Source organism: Alosa sapidissima, chromosome 8 (genome assembly GCF_018492685.1).
Source record: "Alosa sapidissima isolate fAloSap1 chromosome 8, fAloSap1.pri, whole genome shotgun sequence".
Classification (NCBI taxonomy): domain Eukaryota; kingdom Metazoa; phylum Chordata; class Actinopteri; order Clupeiformes; family Clupeidae; genus Alosa; species Alosa sapidissima.
The window spans coordinates 15,400,029-15,424,722 of NC_055964.1; the positions used below are offsets into that span (position 1 = coordinate 15,400,029).

Sequence of the window (24,694 nt, forward strand, 5' to 3'; positions counted from 1 at the left end):
TGGTTTTAGGTGGCTTTCGGTGTGGTCCTATTACAAATACATGGTTTAATTATTTAATTATTACTAACTAATTACTAATTACATTTTAGGCCTCGTGGCTGGCTGAATGCAACTACAATGGTCAATCAAAGAAAACAACACAAAAAGAAGAGAATTTTCAGAGTGGCAGTTGAAACGCTATAGAGGCTGTTGAAATAGCCAGTGTGCTGAACTACAAGGTCACCCTTCTTAACTCTGTGTTACCCCAGGAGAACAACCGAAAACGTAGTCTAATACAGATAATGTGTGGTGCTGCCCTCATGGCTTCACATGGCTTTCGTGAATGGGTTTTTATTATTATTTTATCCGATGTTTTGGGATACACTGAGTTACCCACTAGAACATCAGCCTCGCCATCGATCATTTAACAAATGTATGAACTGTCACATTCGATAGCCTTCTAACAAAAACAGAGTACCTAGGTTTCAATTTTGCGAGTGGTCGTGCATCTTTTCACTAAATGTTTCGTGTTTTAATGTCATAATACCATGTGGACACGACAGAAAACAATGGGCAGACTGAACACCTGCTGTAGGAACTGTACCGTTGCCACCTTCATGTTCCACTGGCATCATGGGAGAGACGACTGTTGAAGAAAGAGTGAAGAAGCTCCGTGAAACTACTACTGTCTGCTGGCCAATGAGGCAAGAGCGGGGCGGAGAGCCGTCTGCAATTGTACTACAGGACTGCATGCAGCTGCATGAAGCTAGCATCTTCAATTCTCCATAAGCGTCTCGCTCATCTGGTCAATGGATTACACAGTTTCCCTTCAAGTGCAACACCAGCTGACAGTGTTCCCAACGCACTTGTACCAGGGTTACAGTTTGGAGTTACAGGTACACTGTTTTTAATTATTTACGTGCCATTTGTTGTGATCGGTTAAACTGTGTTTATACTCTGCAGTATGTCTGAGTAACCTAACTCTCAAATAGGCAAACTGCAGTCGTATACACCTGAGATTCAGAGCACAGTAGTCCCTCAGCCCAGCTTTACTTTAGCATGCCTGTTTCTTAGCTCGTGTCAGCATCCTTGAAACTGTGGATGCGCCGGTGCCGAGAGTGCGCGTTGTGAAGAGCTAACAGGCAGAGTGCCCCATCTCTCGTCAACAGGATTCAGTGGCGGGGGTATTCTTACGACCTGAAATATAGGACAGCACGCTAATATTTCAGCCAGGCTATGCAGCGTGGCTGACAGAATTCTTCATTTTATTGATGTACATTAGCCCGTCTTTGTTTTTATGGTGAGAAATAGCTGTAGGATTTTGGATAATTATTGCGTTCTTCCGACAGAGCTCGGACTGTTGCAGCTCTATCTATACTTTGAGTGGTCGGATGTAGTTGGCAGGAACATAAAATTATACTCAGCTGGTGCATAATTTAGCATTAACCTTACCACATTAGAAAATTATTCCAATTCACCTGATTATGCGCCAGTTACTGCCTAATTATAGAGCGGCTGAACGAGGACAACCAGCGCAGTGTGCCTTGTGGAGTATTTACCAACATGTTGTTTTTACCTCCACATAACTTGGTATTCTGGCGTACATGCATATTTGTAGGTATTGTTACTGGTGCTTTTTAGTGCTTTTTCTGTGATGAAGGGACCAACGAATCCGTCTTTGTTTTTTTTTCTGTTTGTTTTTTCACAGTTAGTTTTCATGTTCATGGTCATCTATTTGGAACGTCCTTTTCTTGTTTTGCAGTCTTTTTATGTTAAGCTAACATTGTTTTGTATGTAGGCTACTCATGTTACAGGACTGCAGAATGGTGAAATACTTTAGTTGATTATACCGTGTGGATCAGGCCAAGATCAGTTCTGCTAACCATCCACTCCATTGTTGTTCTAGCATATATATTTAGAGAAAACTTCTCTTTAGTAGTCACCAATTTAGAAATGCAAGTCTATTTTTATCAGCACACTTAGAGGCATCCAATTACAAATCAAGAGGTATTTGTGTAGTTGAAATGGCCTTTGAAGTCTTCTTTTTCAGGTGGTGAAAAGATGATCTTATAGCCCTCAGTATAATAACATTAATATTCTCTTTGCTGTGATCACATGCCCTGGAGTGCAACATGAGACAAAAACAAACGTCTATTTTGAGATAGGAAGCTACTTGCTTTCTTCTATTTCCTTCCCAGCACAGACTACAATGAGACAGCTTTGTAAGAGACCCTGTGATAAGGTTTCAAAGCAGAAAATCTGTTTTGGGCTCTGAAAGTGCATAAAGACGGAATTATATACAGTATGTTCTAAATCTGTTTAAGCACACAACCGCACACACACACACACACACACACACACTCCGTTTCTCTCACTTCTTGCTCTCTTGTCCTCACCTCTCATTTCCCTTAACCTTTCTGGTGCAATAGGTGGGCAGTTTTGACCGCACTTGCTCGTAAAGAATCCTTACAGATATGGATATAAAAGGCCCCTGTGCGAAAGGGCTGGAATGAAATATATGAATTATTGATGATTTGTTGACAGTGTGGTTCCACACCCCCCCCCCCCCCCCAACCCCCCACCCCCACCCCAAATTCACCTTACGCTGTGGAGAGGCAGCACTTTTGGGTTTTCTGTAGTGGCGTGTAGGACTTAGCATGCACACTCTCAGTCACTCCGCCATGCTCCTCGTAGAGTCTCGGGGAAAGAGAGGAATTTGAGAGATTACAAGATCAGTTCTCTGCTCATGCATTATAGATGCATCAAAGTCAAGCTCTCGCAGCTCACAGGCCCCTTCTTGTGGAGAAACAGCAAATGAGTTTTCCCCCTGCATGAATGTAATTAGACCTTATTTGCCCCATCAATTAACTGGTAGGATTCTGGCTGATTGACAGCTGTTTTTTGCAACCAGTACAAACACCAGGAGGTTAGTCCTTGCCTGGTCCCAGAAGGAGAGCTTGTGATGGCACAGTCTCAGCTAGAGCACAGCTTGCTCCTTGATATTTTCCTCCATCATTATAAACCCATTTTTGGACTTAAAAAAAAAAAAAACTCTGTCGTCTGTGCCAGAGGGGGTTGCGGTCTCCTGAGAACTTTATGTGCTTCGTGTGCAATTTTCTGAAAATACAAAATTCTACTTTAGCAATCTGTATTTGTCGTTGCTCAGTAACAATGAGTGTGTGGTACTGTATCTCAAGCCCTCCCCTGGGTGTTTTTGTGAAGAGCGGTTTTGCCCTGGAGAAGAGCCCTTTTCCAATACACTCTGCTAGAAAGACATAAGACCAGATTGCAGTTAAGAATAATCTTAGTAGAACACTATGCAGGTAACATAGTTAAATGTGGTTGGCCCAACACAGTATAATCAACTTGGCATTAGGTGTCATGATGGGTTTCAATAGTTTTCTGGTACTGTGGTGTGTGCAGGGTGTTAAAAAGTGTTAACATAGATTGAATGACTTCCATAAAGTAACATTGTCAGAAGAAACATCATGAACTGTATAGGGTAAGGATGAATGACATACAGTACACTCTCTGTATTACTGAGTAAAAGGAGTTGGACATTGTCTTTATTTGTTCAGAACATAAACTTGTCTCCCATTCAGTCCCACTGCTTGAAAATGCCACATAGGCCTACTACGTTCATCTGTCCTTAAAGGCAATGCTACTCTTGATTTAATGGCTGTGACATATTTAAATCTATTTTTAGCATAACTTAAGCAGACATCAGTCTCTGGTCATCAGCAGGAGAAGCTGTGGGTCTGGAAGTTTATGAAACACTTTAACATGTTGTTAGATAACATTGCAGTCAATGTTAGTGACAAGTTATTAAGGATGATCTCTCCAGAGAATATGTATTCAGACAAGCAATAAAGACCCCCCCCCCCCAAAAAAAAAATACAAAACAAAAGTTGGAACATATCCGGAGATGATAACCTCTGGGAATTCATCTCTGGGTTTCATACAGAAACGAGCTAGTGTAGTGACTATAATCTTCCACTTTCACATTTCATGCGGAACATCACTCCCTGTGGACAGCAGTTTTCTGTTTCAATGAGGCTCATTGTGGTGTGTTTACTTTCTATTGGGATCTGGGGCCCATGTTCGGTTCATGGAGATGAATAAAAATAACCTGTCGAAAACTTCCTTGGATCCGGCCCTCTGCCTGGATGCCTTTGTGAACCCCTTTCTGTCCACTTCAGCTTGGAGGATCCTCCCCTTACTCCCTCTCCCCAACCTTCAGTGCCTGTTCACTCTCACTGAGTCCCATGATTAGGCCCTGAAGACAGTCCTCCCACCAGCTGCTTTGACATAATCCTTGTGACAGCTCAGGTCCCAGTGACTAATGTAGAATTACTTTGAAGCAAAGGATTCCGAAATGCCTAAATATTTATACTCGGGGTACATCTCTAGTAGATATCTGGAGCAAACTGTTTCTCGGACTTGGTGTATTTCAGGTCCTGGAAACCACACCAAAGAGGGCAATTATTTTTAAAAGTCAATATGCTTGCTGGCATCCTTTTTTGCCAGTGCATTTAATATGGGAGAGCACATTAAGGCCTCTAATATTAAAGTGCCTCATTTTTATTCCACCTGATTATTTAAAGAAAGCTTTAAATGGCAAATCCCTATAATCCATCCCTGCTCTCAGTAGTATTGTACCATATGAAAATAAGCTCATAAATAAATGCTCTTTTTGGTGGATGATACTTGTTCCCCCTCATAATTCAATATATTTTGCCATACCTTCTTTTTCTTGTATAAAAGACAGCCTCTGTAATATGAGTCGTGTAACTTCATGCATTTTGTTGATGGCACTGTCTTACATGGTCTTCCCTTTGAAACTGAAGATGAATCAAAAAGCAGAGCTTATGGTACTTTAAAGATCCACTGTACATTATTAGGTTTCATCAAGTGTACTGCACTGGGATTTTTCTTCCATTTATATTGTCATTAGCTCAGAGCATGAAAAATTATGATCATTAATTATGAAAGTCCGAGACCTTTTCTATTTGTTCCTTAAGACAATCTCAAAGTTTTCGCTCCTTTTTTGTATATTATTTCAAACACAGAGTAGCCAATTAATTTCCTACAAAATCCCTTCTATGCTCTCTACAGATCACGGTAAGCGTCCAATTAATGCACTACAGCCTCGACTGGGCAGTGTTCCAGGTTCTACTTTAGACCTTGAGAATTACAGACACCTTGTAACAATAAGCTGTAGTTACAGCCAGGCTCTGAGACAACAGTCTGAGTCACTCTGTCTATTCTTGAGGGCTGTCTGCTGCAGTTGTGACATGATCTGATCAGCTATCTGTAAAGCGAGAACACTCTTCACTGAGAATGTTTGTTATGGCGGGGAAAGAGGTAAGGTAAATAGATGTGTACAATAGAGAAGACAGTTTTATTTGATCCAAGGAGTCAATTACACACTTAGCTTTTTACAATCATTAATAATTATAATTACAGTCACTGATAAGAATAATTAGACTGGTTGACATATAGACTTACACATTTGACTTTAAGATCTATGACTCGTGGATTTATACTCTTTAAACATCTTTGTAGAGGGGTTCTTTGACTGCAAGCTCATAGTAAGTTTCAGCTGTACTATGAAATTAAATTGAAATTGAAATTAAATATATAACTACCCAGCCTTGAGAAGAAACATTTATGTGAGAAGTACCTATGTGTAACCTACTTTTGGTAAGGATGTAGTGTTGTGTTCCAGACTATGGAGCCCTATAAAAGGTTCTCTCTCTCTCTATTCCCCTCTCTCCCTCTCTCTTAAAAATTTTGGCAAGAGGTTCTCTGTAATGAAAGCCTACAGCGAGAAACTCTATTTTAAGGTAACGTTGTGTCTGCTGTGGAGGAGGGAGAGGAAGCTGTGGGCTGTTTCGTAAAAAATGTCTGACTTTGTTAGTGGATCCACGGTCACTTTCAGCCACTGCTGTTGTCTGCAGGTTGGTGGCATCCAACATTAGTGTTTACCCAATGCTAATGTTAAGCCAGAAGCCAGGTAGTTGCTCAGTGGCATGTTTCATTAAGTAGCAAATCTGGTAGCCATTCCCCATACACAATTATTTCTTCATTTAGTGACAGATGCACCCCTCTGTACTGTGTGAAGATGATGTGTCCAGTGGTTTGAATGTGAGCGTTCTTTTCCCACTGTGTTATAGAGTTTTTTTTTTATTATTTGTGTTTTATATAAACATAAAGTATGTTATCAGAGTGCAAATGCATATAATTGAATCCTATCGCTATATATGGATAAGCAGAGACCTTGTGGAATTCTATGGGTGCATGTTGGTAGCTTCAGGACTTGCATGTTGTAACCATTACTGTACATCATGTGAGAGTTGAAAGGCTAACATAACAAATTTTGACTTACATGCAACTGAGGCAACGCAAGGTTGAAAATGAAGTGTGCATAAATTAAGTAATGGCAACCACACAAACCACATCTGTACTTAACGCGATGTCTAAACTGAACCACATTACACATGAATGCACTCTCTCTTACATAAATGAATGTTGTAAATGGATTTAGAAGCCATTCTTGTGATCCTGCAAAATGCAGCGACTGCATTAGGCCACTGCTCACTTGATGAAGCGAGGCTTGATGAAAATGAAACCTAATAAATATCCATGCTAAAGTAATGAAATGTGCCCTTGTGCCTCTCTGCATGAGGAAAGTTCTTAATTTTAGCCGAAAAGTAAGTAAGTAGTAGAGTTCATCATTCTGCTGTATTTGTTGCAAATTCACATGTGCTTGGCAGTCAATTAGTGTGGTAAGTTGAACGCTCTGACCTTCAGTGTTCTGGCATGATGGAATTGTGGAGGCTCATTTGTTTTTCTTGAAGTAGAGGATTTGGTCTCGAAAGAATTAATAATTGTCCAAGTAATCATGAACAAACCAGTCTTGTTTGTTAATGCTTGGTGTTTTAATGAGGTTCTTGAGTGTCTTGTATGTTCTTTAGAGCTTGTGTTAAAATATATTTCTCAAAAGTGCTCATGATGCAGCTGGAAGATGATAACTTTTTGAAAATCTTCCCTAGCTCCAGAGTTGAGCTTTGTTTTGTCATCCTCCTCGCTTTGTAAGTCTCATGCTTTTTTTGCTCAGCCGTCGGTTGTGACAGACACCTTTTCTTTTTCAAACCTCTCTGTGGATGTCAACCAGAGGCTTGACAGGTTCAGAGATGCAGAGCCCGATTGCCTTTAATCCTCCCCCTCAACACAGAAAAAAAGGACAAAAGAGCATTATGATCCCAGCCCCGCCACCCGACACCTCTGCGTCAAAAGACGTCTTTGACAATATCTGAAGATCTGTGTGTGCATGGCCCCAGGCATCCAAAATGCATGAGCCCAGGATGCAGTGGGCTAGGGCCCATTGTCGGAAAGACCTCAACTGACACGCACAGATAGCCATTGTCGCTAAGTGAGAGAATTGCCTCTGTGGCACAAGTGCTGGCAGCTAGCCACAGAGCATTGGTAAATTATTTCTGCAGGGTTGAAATGAGTGGTTGTCACTTGAAGAGTCTATTCACTAATGAATTATTCCTGAGAAGCTCCTGAAGGTTTTTTTTTGGACCTCATCAGCTTTACCAGAGCAGGAAGCAAGTGATGAATGAATAAATAAGAAATAAAAACACCAGAGATAAGTCACTTGATGCAGGCTACCAGGACAAAAGGCTTTAAAGGAGTTGTTTTTTGTTTGTTTTTACAGTGTAGAGCTGTGCATGTCGAAAATGTTGTTCTTAATGTTGAGAGAGTCTCATCTGGGACACTGGAATAGCTTTGTGATTTAGATAAGTGCTTTGAATAAGATATAAGTCTAAAAAAACGATATATTCTACCAGATTTGTTGACATTAAAGCACACTTTGGTTCTGTCAGCTTCTTAGAGTCCTTCAGAAAGACTTATAAATGTGCTATGCGCTGTCATGCACCGGCCTGGTCTTTTTATTTTTCATTATTATTTTGTTGTTGTTGTCGCTGGTCTCTTGCATTCGTGTCGTAGGTTTTTATGTCTTAACTTTTTGTCATACCTTTGGGGATTCTGCCTGCATCATTATTTTATTAGAATATGCTTACTTTGCCAAAGGTATTTTGTTCGCCTCTCTGCTTAGCTAGCTCTGTGATGGTGCCTTGAGTCTGTAAGGCAGCTAAGTAGTGTGTTTGGACCGGAGCAGGCATCTTTCACTCTTTATTCTATTTTCAGGCTCTGCTGCAGTTGTGATTTCGTCAGTCACCAGAGTGCTGTTTCAGTTTTAATGTGTGCTCTGTGTCATCTATTTTCTATGAAACCGGCGCATTACTAACTGATGGCTCACGAGGTGTTTTCACATAATTTTGCCATTTTTAGTATCTTAGTAATAGAATCGTGTTGTTCATGTCCCCTACTTAGTAATTCCATACATTGATACATGTTATATTGTACTGTCTATTGTATTGTCTGTGATATAGTATTGTCTTTTATATTAGCCAGAGAGCATATAGATTTATAATTAAACCCTTGCGCTAGCTTTCTATTGAAGTGCCTCCACAGCTGTAAGGAAATCCATGATGGCAAGAAATCTGTTTAATTTCCATTCTTAGACATCCTGTTCCCTGGAACCCTTCTCACCAATGTATAATCTATACCTCTCAGATCTTCCACTATATGTTTTACCACAGGGATTTATAGTAGGCTTTTATTTTTTTCCCAACCAGTGAGTGTTTTTGCTTTTTAACAATCACTTTCATTCCACGTCCTCCTTTGTGTCACCGCGCCAGCCAGGCTGCCTTGTGGCATTAAAGCACATTTTTTACCCCCCAACATAAAGTTAGCTCTTCGGCAGGAGAGTTGTTGCAGCACGTTAACACCCGCTGTCTATGGTAATTCTTCTGATTAGGATACATAGCAGGCGCGCCTCTTGCTCCGCTCCTCGCCTCTCATCCCAGTTTCTCAGCGTGCTCTGATGTGCTGCCATGGAATGGTAATGAGCTCAACTGGGACATGGGACAGCGCGAGAGAGAGAAGCGCGCTCTCCGACGATGGAGGGAGGGTTTCGGGAGCAATGCAGAAGTTTCCTCCACAAGGTCTCTTTCCCTGACAACGTCTCACGCAGCTCTGTCTTCTGTGCCGCGTTTAATTAAGGGTTGTTTACGGAATTCCATTTAATTTTGTATGGTTCAACAGAATGGCATGAATATTCAAAAATCTCGACTCGACTCCTCAGGAGTGGGGCTTTGTAGTGTTGCTAGGTCTCTCTGTGGAGAGACGATCACGTGATTCTTTTTTTCATTCTTTCGTTTGTTTAAATGTGAAGTTCTCATCACGAGTTCCTTTGGGGAATTCAACTCAAGTAATTTTCGTGAAACAAACAGGGGAAGCGGTAAACTTTAAAAGCTACCATCACCCTAAACTGTTCCATGGTCCTTGGGTTTGATCATGAATTATACAGCCACTCAGCCCTACTTAAAAAAAAGCATAACTTTAATTGGAAGGAGAAAAACGTGGAGCCGGTTGAGAAAATTAGGCTGACACAGAAAGGGTCTTCAGCTTCCCTTGGCTGTGATATACCATTAATTATGTAGGCTATGAAGGACCATCATATCCACGGAAGGCTCTTTCCTCTGCGTCAGCGGACACGTCATCTCTTATTGTGTCCTTAACAAGTTTTGGAAAGGAGAGAAAACATGTTGCAACCATGGCCAGCACTGTCAGCAGAGCTTGCTCAGTACGTCGGTCACCATTGTCAGTGTTGGTTGATTTTTTTGGGGCTCCATAAACAAGCATGTGTGTGTGTGTGTGTGTGTGTGTGTGTGTGTGTGTGTGTGTGTGTGTGTGTTTGTGTTTTCTGCTTGCTTACCTATCTATACCTGGACGGCGCAGCGCTGTTGCGCTGACACACCTGTCCAACAGTTGATGACTGCGTCAGACTGCAGCGTCAGGTGTTTTTATTTTTTCCATGAGTGAGTGTGTGTGTGGGGGGGGGGGGCACCTTGACAACAGCCCACGATGACCCCAGCACATGGCCGTGTGGGCTGCGGTCCAGCTTCACAGCTCAACACCTTCCCTGACGAATTACAACAGACCTTTTATGGGCTGAACATCTGTCAGGGCCGCCCACCACACTGGCCTCTCTGTTGTCTTGGCAATAACCCCCTCACCACCAGTTCCCTTCTCTGTCTCCCCCTCTTTCTCTCTCTCTTCCACTCTCTCACTCACTGTCTATCCATCTTTCTTTCATTACGTCTCTGTCTGTCTCCCATTCTCTCCCTCTGTCTTTCTCTCACCCATCTCTCACCCATTCTCTGCCCCCACTCCACCCCACCCCACCATTTCTCCCTCTCAGACAGATAGACACTCAGGCCACTGGCTGTCGCGTTCAGAGTGATTTTCTGCTCCTTCAGCACTGGCCGATGCAAGACGCCAGAACCAGACCGAGACAGACTCCATTAAAGTATATGGCACAGAAAGTAAAAGCCTACTACCTTGGTTTGTTTATATTGCATTTAATACATCACCAGTGCTGACCTGACTTTACAAGTCACAAGATGTTTTTTCGTCTTCGCCTCTGTATAATTGGAAAGCAGGCTTATTTATGGAATCATGGTTGCGTGAAACAGATACAGACATATCTAGTTTTTTCTTCATGTCGACTTATCATACCTTGACAGTTAATCATAGTTATTCACAGAGTGTTGACTTTGCTGAAAGAGGGCGTTGTTGATTTTATTGTATTTTTCGATGTTGCTTTGGTGTTGTTTTGAAAGGCCCACGTTTGAAAGCTGTACAGATAATTGTATGGTAATACTGTAATGTGTCATCAAGGTTCTGACATGGTAATCCAGGAAGGATACGTGGCCATTTTTCCAAAACAGGCACTGACTAAATAATAAAATCTGTCTGGATGCATGGGTGCATGGGTGGCTTAGTGCAGAAGGTGACCGCACTCCCGAAGCTGGGGCACCATTGAGGGTTGAACTGAAAAGAACTCTTAAAAACGCTAATTTATGCTGCTCGTCCTGCTGTAACTCGGGCACTATCTTTGCCAGCACTGAAGCGAGCTGCTCGCAGCCGATTATGGCAGAGCACTTCACCGAGAGGCTTTGGGTTATTTATCCCCCCCCCCTCTTCCTCCCTCCCTCCCTCCCTTTCACCCTCGTCTTCCTCCTCCTCCCTTGGTTCTGCGGAAGGCAGGCAGTCACTGTGTGATCTGACAGATTTTATTCTCATCTCCTCGTCATTGTTCCTCCCCATTGGACCCCTTAATGCCAGTGTGCCACTGACTGATGCAACAGCTAAGACTTGTTGTTCCATTGTGAAATGACACGCTATCAAGGTCACCCCCGGTTTTCAGGAACTGTGCCTGAAAATACTAGTGCTGGCATTGTGGTGAACTCTTTCCCTTGGAATTAGCGGCAGAATTGGGACCAAATGGTTTTAAAAGTGGGGATTATTTGATTAGGGAGATACTGTATTTGTCCCATTTTCTAAATGAAATCACAGTATAATGATATTTTGATTGACTGTTATTATTTTAGGTATTATAATGTCATATGACATTAGCTTTTGTGCATTGACATTAATTGACATAAGTGATTGATTATACTGAGGGGAAAATAGCCGTCTGGTCCAAACTGGTCCTCCATACAATCTAGACAGCAATTACAACTCATTACGTTGGATGTGGCATTGAGAAGAAAACACCAATGCACTTATAATACATGTTTTATTCGAGCTCAAAATGCTGATCCAGGCTTTTGATCCACAGAGTTGGATATATCTCCATTAAACCTCAGTGCTCCTTCCCTGATACACCAACTGTTAGGATCTATATTTGAATCGGATGTCTGTCAGGAAAAGCCTAAAGCACCAAAGGGTTTGATATTTCCTTCACCTGTTTGTAAGAGCTTTTGCTAATCTATTTGTACCTGCGGGCGAAAGAAGCAAATAATAAAAGCTGAACTATGCTGGAACTATCTTTGTGGTGCAACATTATGTGTTTAGGATTGCAAAACTAATTCTGTAGCACTTTACTTAAACCCAGTATCGGCACAAAGTATTTATAATGATAATAATAATGATGGTCATAAAGTGGTACAATGGCATAGTGAAAACTTTGCGTAACATTTATTTTGAAGGCTTGTATGTCACATCCATAAAGAGCATTCGATGTACTAGCATAAGGCAAAGATGTCACCAGTGCCAGTATCAACTGCTAAAAGATGCTCTATTACCGATTCTTCGGTACTTACGTGAGGGCTGTAAGGGCTATAACATTGTAGTGAGTGCAGTCTGTAGTGATTTGTAGTTAGTGCGGTCATTACTGTGTACTTATATAGACATACGTCTAAATGTGGTATTATAAGTACTTTATAACATCTTAGGAATGTGTTTGTGATGATTTATGGATACTGGGTTTGACATTATAGTGAAGTGTTACCAAAGATGTCTAATGATAATGTCTGATGAGAAAAAAAAGAACATGGCCTCATTGTATTGTGTGGCTTTCTGCTAACTGTGTGGTGAGTGACATTATTTGCAGTGGTATGCTAATGCTGGAGGTTGCCCTCTGAGCTTTGATCTTTCCTATTGATCCCTTAGGATGTCAATGAGGAGGCGGCTGGGATGGAGAATCTCTCAGAGGATGGGTTAACTAAAGCCTTATGTGTGGGTATAAGCTGAGCTGTCAAGTCTATGTTAATTACAGCACCAGATCTTAAAAGCTTTTTCACTGTCACCCAGTAGACTATGCCCCATGCATGCATTCGTTTATTTCAGTATTCTAATAAACACAACATGTTTGCCTGTGGTCGCTTGGTCTAAAAAAGTCTAAAATGGAGAGAGAGAGAGAGAGAGAGAGAGAGAGAGAGAGAGAGAGAGAGAGAGAGAGAGAGAGAAGTGTGAATATGCCTAAGACGTTGTTAGGCTCTGAAGGAAGGGAGGAGAGGAGCTAAATTAGAATAGAGAGTAGAAATAGCAGCAGGCTATGAATAGTGAAGGAGCATCTTGCCAAATCTAATTGCTATCTTCCCACTACCTCTACACGGTGGCATTAAAAGACCACATTAAGGGCCATTATTTCTTTTAGTCTCAAAATAAGTGTTCATTTATTCATGCTGACCCCAAATGGATATGACTTTTTGGATACGCTTTTTTTTTATTTTTGGGGGTGTAAATGGGTGAACTGATTGCCTCATAGTACCTACATCTGGCTCGAGAGTCGTTTTATTTCAAATTGGTGTTCCAGAGACTGCAGGGGATATAAGAAATATTGACGAAAAAAGACTGAAAGAGAATGATGGAGAGGGAGGGAGGGAGGGAGGGAGCAATGGAGGAGGGAAGGATAAATTGCAGAGCACAACAGGAGATGCATAAATCTGAAGCAGCGCAGTGATTTCCACAGTGTGTCTTGCACTAAGAACTGATGACATGCATGCTAGCAGCACAAAATAGTGGAAACTTGCACGGCAGAATCTTCCCTAGCCTGGTAGCACACAAACATCAGTGGAGGGGGGAGAGGGGGATGCATGGTTTTGGCACGGCTCTTTTGTCTGCGTCACCTGCTGAAGGCCGACCCTGACTCTCTCTCTCTCTCTCTCTCTCTCTCTCTCTCTCTCTCTCTCTCTCTCTCTCACTCTCCCTCTCTTCACAGATGAAGTCACCCGAAGTGGACCAGAGCCTCTTCACAGACAGCTACTGCAAGGTGTGCAGTGCACAGCTCATTTCCGAATCTCAGAGGGTTGCCCATTATGAGGTGAGCCGCTCTTCCCGTGGGGTCTGGGCCTCCAAGCCCCATTATTCTTAGTCTCTCACCGCTCTGTCTTTACACCTAACAGACACATTCACACACACTCACACACACACTCACACACACACACACACACACACACACACACACACACACACACACACACACACAAACACATACATTGCCCACCACTGTCTCCACAAACACCATAACCACCATCCCTCAGAGGTGTATAGGTCAGTGCGAGAATGGCCTTTGTGGTTGGAGTGGTTCACACTGCAGTAAGTCCAGGCTGCTCTTGACTAAGAACAAAGGTGCGCTGTGTGTGAAAACCACAGGGTCAGAGCTTTCCAGAGGGCTGAAACTCCGCTGTGGCCACATGTATAGACCACAAGGCTGAGTCTGTGGGGGGCTGAAGCACTCTCTGTGTTGCACTTCATTGTTATTTTATGTTAGTTTCGCTACATTCCTGGGAGAGCAAACAAAGGCAGCATAAGGGTTTTCCCTTTGAATTACCAGGTGCAGAAAGGAGACTTCTGAGGTAAGCTGTACTACTTCTGCATATCAAACATCTCCTATGCATCTGAATACAAAAAGGAAGGAAATACAGAATGCTTATGTCGTGAAGGTAGTAGAAGCCAGATACATGCAAGGTGCTCTTGAAGATTGAAAGTAGTACTATTGTAGAAACAACAAGGCTGCTTGGTTGACTTCAGGAAGGAACTAATGTTTACATTTTATATGCAGGTGTAATCAGACCATGTGACCACATTGTACTCTACATACAGCCCCTATAAGGTATTCTTCACATACCACAAACCTGAGGAAGGCTCAGAGGGCTGAAACCGGTCTGAATTTTTACCCACATTATGCCTTGACCTTAAATAAAGGGCTTTTAGGGCTTTTTAAGCTTCAGGCTTGAAACCGAAGCGTTACTGGTTCGATCCCCGACCAGTAGGAAAATGCGGACGGGGGGAGTGGTCGAGCACTGCTCTCATGCCTAAATCCACGGCTGAAGTGCTCTTGAGCAAGGCACCTAACCTCTCACTTCTCCCCAAAGGCTGCTGTAGCAAGTCAGCTCACTGCCCCGGGTTAGTGTGTGCTTCACCTCACTGTGTGTTCACTGTGTGCTTTGTGTGTTTACTAATTTACGGATGGGATAAATGCAGAGACCTAATTACTTGTATATGCAAGTATACTTGGTCTATACATCTGATTTACATTTACTATTTACTTTCACCTATGCATTTTTGGAATGCTAGTGATCTGGTGTAGCCTAGAATTTAACCCCGCCCACAACATTTCGGTCTGGACTTGAGAAGCTTCTATGAAAACTGTGTGGACTAATCAAACCGTCTAGGCGAGATTTATACGATAATGGATCAATGAGCAATCATAGATATGTGAGCAACCGTGCCTAGTCATTCATGTCACCAGAGTGCACCTTGGTTGATTTTGTTTACAACAAAATAGCTGTTTTAGATGTTGCTATTGTGTCTGTTCTACAATATATTTACAGTGCAATCACTTAAAAAAATTAAGAAAAAACAGATATTAAAGGAACACGCTGACTTTTTGGGACTTTAGCTCATTCACCATATTCCCCAGAGTTCGATAAGTCGATACATACCCTTGTCATCTGTGTGCGTGTAGTTACTCGGTATGACGCACCCACCGCTAGCCTAGCTTACCACAAGTGCCTTGAAGTGGCCGGCTTTATTAGCCTACACCTTCCAATAGTGACAAAAGAATTTCAATATTTTCCTATTTACATGCTGTGATTTGTATAGTTACAACGTGTACAAATAACAATGTCAAATGTAAGCATATACATACAAACTATGTTTTCATTCAGGGAAATCAAAGCTCCTTGGGGTTTGAAGAAGTAACACCGGAGCTTTTCAGGTGCTGCCTGCAAAACACTTCGCCCAAGTAGCGGTGCTTCGCTGGAATGTGAACAAGTATGTATAAGCTTACAAATTGGCTACAATTGTGTGCAGAGGTATTTTTTCCCCTGTATCGGTTGAAACACGCCCCATGATCATTTCCCAATGGTGCAGTATGAGACTCAATTTCTGAATAGAAATAGAAATAGAAATAGAAACAAAACAAAAAACATCCAACATGCATGCACCTTTAGTACGCTGGGACCCGGATGTTTCAAGATAGGGTTCAGTCCATGCTTTGGGGGGGGGGGGGTTCATGTCCAGTTCATGTCCAGTTCATGTCCGTCAGTTACAACTTGACCACCCGCCAAAGAAAACAAAATGAAAAAAAAAAAATCCATTGTTAGCCTGACGGTTGGAATTGCAAAAGTAATGGCTCCTGTCTGAACACCGGTTCTGCTTCTCACTTAGTGTTCTCATGCAGGCAGGTAGGTCCCAGGTGTGCCGGGCTGCACAAGGCTGCACCGGGCCCGGGATGGTGAGGAGGAGAGCTGTAATAATAGATGTTGAAGGGCCTTGTATGAGAACCTGTCAGGGCCTTTAAGTATTTATTAGATTGCAGTGTGTGTGTGTGTGTGTGTGCGTGTGCATGTGTGTGTGTGCACCTGCCTACCCACTGAGAAAAAACACAAGGTTTTTTGCGGATTGGATCTCTGCTGCACTGTTGCCACGGCAGTCCACCCATCCCTGTATTTGCTATTAGCATCTAGAAACTGTACAGCATCGCTGCAATATTTAAGAGCTGCCTAATTAACGTTCTTGTCACATTTTTGCGGAGTGGCAAACAATGCTGGATAGTTCATGTCCTAAATTATGTACGTAGTAGAATCACGCTTTGGTTACGGCAACTCAGAATTCATTGCCAAATTATGTAACACACACTCCTTGTGTGTGTGTGTGTGTGTGTGTGTGTGTGTGCGTACGAGCCTCAAAGCAGGAATGGAAAATTGGGTACGCAAGGTAGCTGTGTGTGGACAAGTAATCCGAACAGCCTGCAGCAGGTATTCCAATAATTCAATTGTTCAGACAGGCATTTCAGATTGCAGGAAGTTGGCGTCTTTCTATGTGTGAAATATTCATTTAGGTTTTTTCCCTCCTCTCTTTCTGTCTTTTCCCCGGCCGTTCGCTCGCTGTCTGGAGAGCAGAGCCTGTGCCACTTGGACCGATGCCCCCCTTTGCAGATGGGACTTGTCTGCGCTCCATCTCCAAAGCATCTGCCTCCCCTCCCCTAACTCACTCTGACATGTTTGGGCCGCTGTGACGGTGGCGGCGGCGCTGAACAAGAGTCAGAGGAGGGGGAGGGGGAGGTGGTGGTGGTGGTGGTGGGGGGGGGGGTGGGGTGCAGGGCCGTTGCGGCCCAGACCTGGTTCTTCAGATAGGGCATACACCTCTTCCAGGAGTCTGGGTCTCAGGTGTCCCTGGCTGCAGACTGAGGTTTTGGCAGACATTTGGAGGACCTTATTTAGTTGAGATGTGGCTCGGATTAAAGTTCAGGTTACCGTCTGCCACGGCTGCTGCTCATTCCGCGGTTGCCGCCAAATGCCAGACATCAGGGATTTATCAAAAGCCTTTGAAAATCGAAGCTGCACTTTGGAGAGACCTTTTTTGCCTAATGAGACTTGGATTAAAGACCTTTTGGTGTCAAATTCAAAGTGTCTGTCTCACAAAGTAGAATACATCATTGCCATTGAATATGTACAGTGTTTTATAGTGAACCTCAGTGTCAGTGCTTGATGAGGCTAGAGCAGGTCACATTTTGTGCTTAATGCTTTGGATGGGTTTTCCATTTCAATGAGCTCGAAGTGTCTACTTCTAAGCCATCAAATTTTAAGCCTGTGTCCAGAAGCATTAGTTTTGAGGTTTAAAAGTTGGCATAGTGCTTTTAAGGTGTTTTTGTGTTTATCTATGAAATGTGTTCCAAATGATCTGCAATTAGACAATATGCTCACCCTGACATGCCATGTGCAAATGTTAAGTAGATGCTTGAGAGAGGGCCTCTCATCTTTCTGTGGAGTGTTTACTCTTATTAAGCTATTTATTTCTATCTAAATGCTGTACACATCTATACTGTAGATGTGATGAGACATGTCTTGCAAATAATATGCATTAATAGTTTAACTATAATGCTTGAGGCAGAAATAGAATTTGTGATATAATACATTTTTGCAGCCTATTACCGACACAGGAACTCTGTTATACCAGTAGTGTCAAGAAGAGCACATACCCCACAACCCCCCAACCCCCCCCCCCCCCCCCCCCCCCCCCCCACACACACACACACACACACACACACACACACACACCACCCCTCTCTCTCTCCTTGCCTGTAGCCTGTGTGTTTGTAGCCTAGGCTCACTCGACTCCCAGATCCAGTGCCTTCCGCTCCTGCATATGCATGAGGACCAGAGAGGAGACCAGAGTGACCAGAGGGGTCTTAGTATCTCCCGGTCAGGGTGATATCATCGGCCGTCAAGGACAAACCCTCTCGTCTCCGCGACGCACTGCATGATCATCGTGACCCAGTTCTCTTTCCCCTAGCCGCCATCTCCCGACCTGTCCTTGCGATCGCTGGCCCGCTTTCAGACCTTTGTGCTGCACTGGGGGCCAGGCCATGCTAATTCATATTAGATATAATTAGATGTCAAGTGTGTCTCTTCCTATTATCAAGACAACGGTGCAGTCATAGATTGCACTGCGCTGTGCCAGGAGCGGACTTCAGCGGCTGACCTCAGGAGGTCAGATATGTGCTTTCCCCCTCGTTCACTGGGGAATGAATTGATTTTGGAACTATGTTAACCCATGATATTGAAGCCTAACTTCTCGGAAGAACGGCTGAGGACAACTGTTTTTATTCCAAATTGCGTTCCGGCCTCCCAAAGACCATTGATATTCTGTGACAATGGGTAGCCCAAGTGACACAGCTCTTCATTGTGACTGTGATGGTTGCATCACAATGATTAAGGAAATGGGTCCCCAGTAGATTCAAGTCCCACATGCGATCCACGGTTATTGTCCCTCTCTGTCCTTCTGATGTGGTGGGAGGGGGTGGTTCCCTTCACCTTAACCACTGAAAAAAAAAAATAGTTCATTATGAAGGACTATGGAGGATGTATTGATTGGACTGCTCCTATAGCTGATGGGTCCCGCCTGCCTGCTGTGGGTTGACCTAGAAGGGGACTGAGTTGGAAAATCTAAAGTGGGAGCAGGCGCAGGGAGCTATACAGCTCATGCATTTCAACTCTTAATCAAAGTGTCATTGTTTATTGTCCTTGAAAGATGAAGCGTTTGGGCAGCACAATCAATGGTGTGTCCCGTCCAAATCCATTAGGGTGCAAGACTGTTTCAATCACAGTCCTGAAAATGGGAACAGTGTGGTGAAAGAATGGAGCGATCATAATGATATCTGAGGACACTTTCTAATGAACCCCCCACCCATCCGCCACCCTATACACACACACAAGCACAAGCACTCACACACACACACACACACACACACACACACACACACACACACACACACACACACACAAACACAAACACACTCAGAGAAAGAGAGAGGGAGAGAGCATTTGTCTTCTGATGGAGCTAGAGAGTGAAAATAAGTGCTGAAGCTGTCTGAATGACAGAGAACATGAGCTGCACCAGGTTTTTATGGGCTTAAGAAAATATTTAGTTTGCACTTCAGACACCCAACACTGCACCCATTCTATCCATTGTACAGTATAATTAGGGATGGTAAAGAAATCCAACAGACTTCTCAAGTTCCCTTTTCAAACTAGTGTTAATTTTGTCACCTATTTTTAATTTAGTCTTAGTCTTAGTCTTGTGACGAAATGTGCTTTTTAGTCTTTGTCATATTTAGTCATTCAAATATCATTTTTGTTAGTCAAGTTTTAGTCGACAAAAAGTCTCGTAGTTTTAGTCAAAAGAAAACTAAAGGTATCTTAGTCTTAGTCAGTTTTAGTCAACACATTTTAGTCTTTTTTTTATAACAAATTATTTCTGATTACCATTTGAGTCAAATAGTGTTTCACACATCTCAATTTTCCAACAATATTGTGTGTCCACAGGGCTACTCGTCTGTTATAATTACTCATTCAGATTTTTTGTCAGTCAGTATGTTTACATGCACAGGTAAGTCGAGCTACAGTTATAGCTCGGCTGGGATTTGACCATAGACAGTAAAAGATTTGACTGGACCACTGTCATACTCGTAGACCAGTGTTTCTCAAAGTGTGGTCCGGGAATCACTGGTGGTCTGCAAGCTATCCCAAGTGGTCCGCGAGCAGACGTGGTAAAATATAATATAGATGAGTTGATTGCAATATTGAACCAACTTGTATGTAAAAACAGTTCTGCAACACTGTCTATGTAAGATATGCCAGTTTAAATCATACAGTATGAATCCACACAATAAGCAAAGTGCAAAGACAATAAGCAAGGTGGTTCAGTGAGTAGGCCTATAGTGTAGACTAATTATAGGCTACTGTTGAAGTAGGTCTAATCTTTTTTTTTTTTTATCTAGGGTTAGTTAAGTGGTCCTGAAACTGAAAAAGTTTGAGAAACACTGTCGTAGTCCAAAGTATTAATGTTTTACTCCGTCTCGCTAGATGGCGATATGCGCCCAAACACAACACATTCCCCAAACAGACTCTCCATCTTAGCCATAGCTAACTTGCTAGCGAACTTTCCATATTAGCTTACTTGCTAGCAAACTTTGCATCATCAGTCTAACTAGTTGAATAGTTGACATTACATGATGAACATTTTCGTATGGACATTCTGGTGGATGTTAATTTGTATGAGAGAAGCTTCAACTTCTGGGTATGTAGCATTGTGGCATAAAGCTTAGGTAATTAGTTTGCTAACTCTGGCAGAAATCTCCAGTGTTCTTGTTCCATGTAGTTTCGTGTTGCAGCCACAGGGTTGCAGCAACAGCACGTAGACTAGCCTACAGGAAAGCTGTTGCGTTTGAACTCATTCGGAATATTTTGAAAACGTAACAGCTAGATATTCTGTCTTCTCATTTTGTAGACGAAAACGAAGAGAGATTTTATCTTAGTTTTTATTTCATGCAAAACATTTTAGTCTCGTCTTTTTTCGTCAACAATAATGCATCTTAAGATAGTCTTAGTCAGTGTTTCAGGACAATACTGCCGTCTCGTCATCGTCTCGTCTTAGTCATTAAAAAAAAGGTCGTTGACGAACATATTTCCTCTCGTCTCGTCTGACGAAATTAACACTATTTCAAACGTGCACAACACAGTGCCTACCAGGGCTGATAAGACAGGATTGGCTTGATGTGTTGACAGGATGTTCACGCCAAATGGCAGACTATAGACTCAGAGTGTTATGTGCTAGGCCTGAATCGTATCAGTCTGTTCTTAAAGCACCGGAGAAGCTATCTGGACTCCACACCTGATCCCATCACTTGTACATATCACAGGAGCTCGGCAATCTCTTTATCTTCCTTAAATAAACCCTGTAATGGTCAGGTTGAGCATCATGAACTCTTCCACGGGGATGTGTTCTCAGTGACACTGGTGTGGCTTTTGGAGGAGGTTGGTGGAGGACTTTTCCACAATACTCCCTGACCACTATATCCGGAGGGGCAGGTGAAGGCTCCAGCTCATCCTGATGAGAAATGACTCAATAACATATTTGTGACCTTTGACCGTGACCTTTGTGGCCCCAATCTCTGTCCATGTTCAGATCATTGGCCAGACCTCCTGTGTAGGACGCCGACTAATTTGATGCTGATGAACATGCTTAGGGAGCCCATAAATGTCACCTTCGCTCTGGCCGCAGATTCCTCATGAGGCAAGAGCATAAATGTCACATAGGAGTCACCAGCTCTCACAAAGCAACATACAGTATTAGCATCCAAATGATGTGTTCTTTGGCTCTTGAAACAAATTCAATACTTTTTCTTTATATCAGGGTGGGTCTAATTGTAAAAAAAAAACTCCCTGCTACTGGTTCATCAAATGGGTTTCAAAACCCTCTTATAAAATATGAAGCTGTCAGATTAATTATTTGGATGCTAAAATGAAGTGTGGTGTTGAAACAGTCATGAGGATGTATTAGAGGAGACTTTTCAAGGTTGCTGTGCTCTCAAATTGGATGTGACCAATGACTGTATGTATGTCATTCATTGTATGTATTCAGTGTATGTATGTCATTTTTGGTCCCTGCAATGGGAGGGCAAGTAAGTACCTGCTTTGCATTACATATAGAAATTAATTCAGTTGAAATTAATTCACAGTTTTGTGAATAATGTTCGGACGAATCCATTTTTTGGAGATGTATTCACACGTCATAAGCAAAGTATATTGAAAGTATAAATAAGGAAAGATAAGTTGAGCACATTAGACTCCAATAAAGTATGCCAGTAATAAATTAAACAGGAAATTATTCATTTAAAGGATTAATCAGTGTCCAGTTAAAGGTACCATATGTAGTTATCAGGGCTCAACATTAATGGTTGCCCAGTTGCCCTTGGCTACCAAATTGTTACAAGTGGCAACCAGATTTGGTTGGCTTTGGCAACCAAAACCTCATGCCTGGTTGCCAAGCTGGCAACCAATTTTAACCACTTTTGAAAGTTAACATTGAGCCCTGGTAGTTATTTTAGTTTAAAACATCCAAAAATGTGTGTGAAGACATAAGCATTTTGACATGAAGAAAGCCTATGCTCAGTGTTGCCCAGCTATCCACTAAAGTTAGCATGTAAACCAGCTCGCACCGGGGTGGCTCTCTTGTAATACCACTTTGTACCACCATGTCTTAAAGGTACACCTTTACGAAGCCAATTTGATGGTAAACGAACTTGTAATAGGTGAATGGTTCACCTAGCATAGCTATAGAGCAAAGACGTAGCGAGTCCCTACCGAGAAAACCAGACATGGAACTTCCAAAGAGTGGCGCCCCGCCAAATCTTGTGAGAATCGTGAAACATTACCTTGTCAGTAGATATAGCTCTTTGTAGATCGTTTTTGCCTGTTGTTATCCTTCACCTCCACAACATAAGCATTTGCATTGTATACAGGACAGAGCTAGTGAGCAGAGCTGAGCAAATAGTCCGCTCTTCGCTCAGGTGGCTCGGCCGCTCCTCGAATTGTCACCTTAGAAAACTTAAATCCCAAAGAACCAAGAGCAATGGCAATTTGACTCATAGAACATTTATTTTAAAAGATAATGCAACACCGATAGTGCAACAACGAACAAGCTTGGCAACGTCACATAAGCACATTATGATCTCCATTAGTTATTGGTGCCCACACTGGCAGATGAGTGACAGCTCCCAATATAAGCCTAAAACTAAAGGGATCAGTGGAACTAATTGCCTAACAGGCTTAGCATCCAAGTTTTACTTCAGCCTTACTTGATATGAAGCATATTCAAATTGCTCACGTTTTTCTTTGCTCTCCGTAGCACACTCATGTTTCCGCGAAATGTGTCTTCTTAAATTCCAAAATTAATCTTTACTCACTGGAACAGTGTCACTACATGGTTGTTCTTGCTCTACATTGTTTGTATCTAGTTGTTTGGTAGGAATAGTACGCTTGCAGGCCCTATGACTTTCAGTTTCCTTTCTAAAATATTTAGCGACTCCATCCCCATCAACAAACGTACTATTTGCCAATATCTTTGAAATTTAATGGTCTTGGTTTCTTTAGAAAGACATGAATTCTGGGTGGATTTGAGCATGCCTCAGACTCGTGGTGTGAGCGGTATTAAAAAGCGTTCCGTGCTCCAACAAAATTCCATCCGCTCACTAGCTTTGGTACAGGGGGGCTAAGTGTAATGGAAGTGTTATGTGACCGCTTTGAAGCCAATTCATAATCTACAGAATTACACTACTCAATTACACAACTCCTATAAAACATGTTAAGTCATGGTGCCTTAAATCTTGTCTTCTTTCATTTTATGTTGTCAGCTTAATCTGAAAGCCTTTCTGTCTTAGTCCATATCTTGAATATTCTTAGACCTCACTTGCATGGTGATCAGTCAAAAGAATAACTATGATAGCCATGTATGTGCCATGTGTTAAACGTGCACTCAACCCATTTCTGAACATATTGAACAGGTTATTTACAGAATACAATCCTGATGACAAAAGATCGAGAGAAATGAACTAATGAGATTGCCAACCAAAATAGCTAGAGCCCCCCCCCACTGTACTGGATTTCTCTCCAGATTCCAGCATGACTCAAAGTGTAATCTGGTCACTTCAGCATGTTCTAATCAAAACAAGCTAACATTAGAAATATATATTTTTTAAATCATGGCTTGGGAAAGTTGCAGCATCCCATAATATGTTTACATCCTACTGATGAAATGGTTTATTTCTCACTATTAGCTCCCGTTAACAAGAGATTCCATCCATTGTTGTTAAGCGCACAGTAAATGAGTATTTAAACATATAGTGAGTGTCTCCCATCAATATAATCAACCACGTTTCATGCTAACTTTTAACATGCTGCTCTGAAGCTCGGAGACTAAGGTTGCAAATGTGTTGGCCGGTGAAGTTAACACTTCTGAACAAATTGCATGATGAAACTACTAATGGGCAGAACAAAAGGAATCTAAGGCCGTGGGGAATTACTGTAGAATAAGGTGGGTTGTCAGGGCGTTGTCAAAAGAAGGGAAAGCTTGCCATTTTAATAGTCCCTGAGTGTGACAGGAGCCTACATTTATTTCATTATTTAGTGAAAGCTGAGCATTAATATGGAGACCTGCATTGCTAGCAGAGTTCATTTGTGGAGTGTGGCACACACACTGCAGGTTTCAAGAGGCAGAGTAAGACTTTGTGCTTGGATTCCTTCTCATTAATTAATTTGTATAATGATTTGATTTTTCATCACATTTTAAAGCATTATATTTTTACAGACAAGATATTTTTTCAAATTAATGACCCTCCAGAGAGACAGTGAAGCTGACAGATGAGGGTATTTAGCTCATGTTTGAGGACAGTTTTTTTTTTTTTTTTAATTTACAGGTTCGTAACGGAGTAGTGCATACAGTCATT

The 24,694-nt window shown here is 42.2% G+C and overlaps 1 protein-coding gene across 2 annotated transcripts in view; it reads left to right on the forward strand.

Moving 5' to 3' along the window:
- The first annotated feature begins 657 nt into the window (after positions 1-657).
- zmat4a (zinc finger, matrin-type 4a) overlaps positions 658-24,694 on the forward strand; it is a 76,076-nt gene continuing 52,039 nt past the window's right edge. Inside the window, exons 1-3 of one of the 2 annotated variants that reach the window (XM_042102262.1) lie at positions 658-875; positions 12,571-12,636; positions 13,622-13,723. In XM_042102262.1, coding sequence (XP_041958196.1) covers positions 789-875; positions 12,571-12,636; positions 13,622-13,723 — 255 coding nt within the window. In that variant the 5' untranslated portion in view covers positions 658-788. The remainder of the gene's footprint in view (positions 876-12,570; positions 12,637-13,621; positions 13,724-24,694) is intronic. The other variant, XM_042102263.1, reaches the window with a different exon arrangement.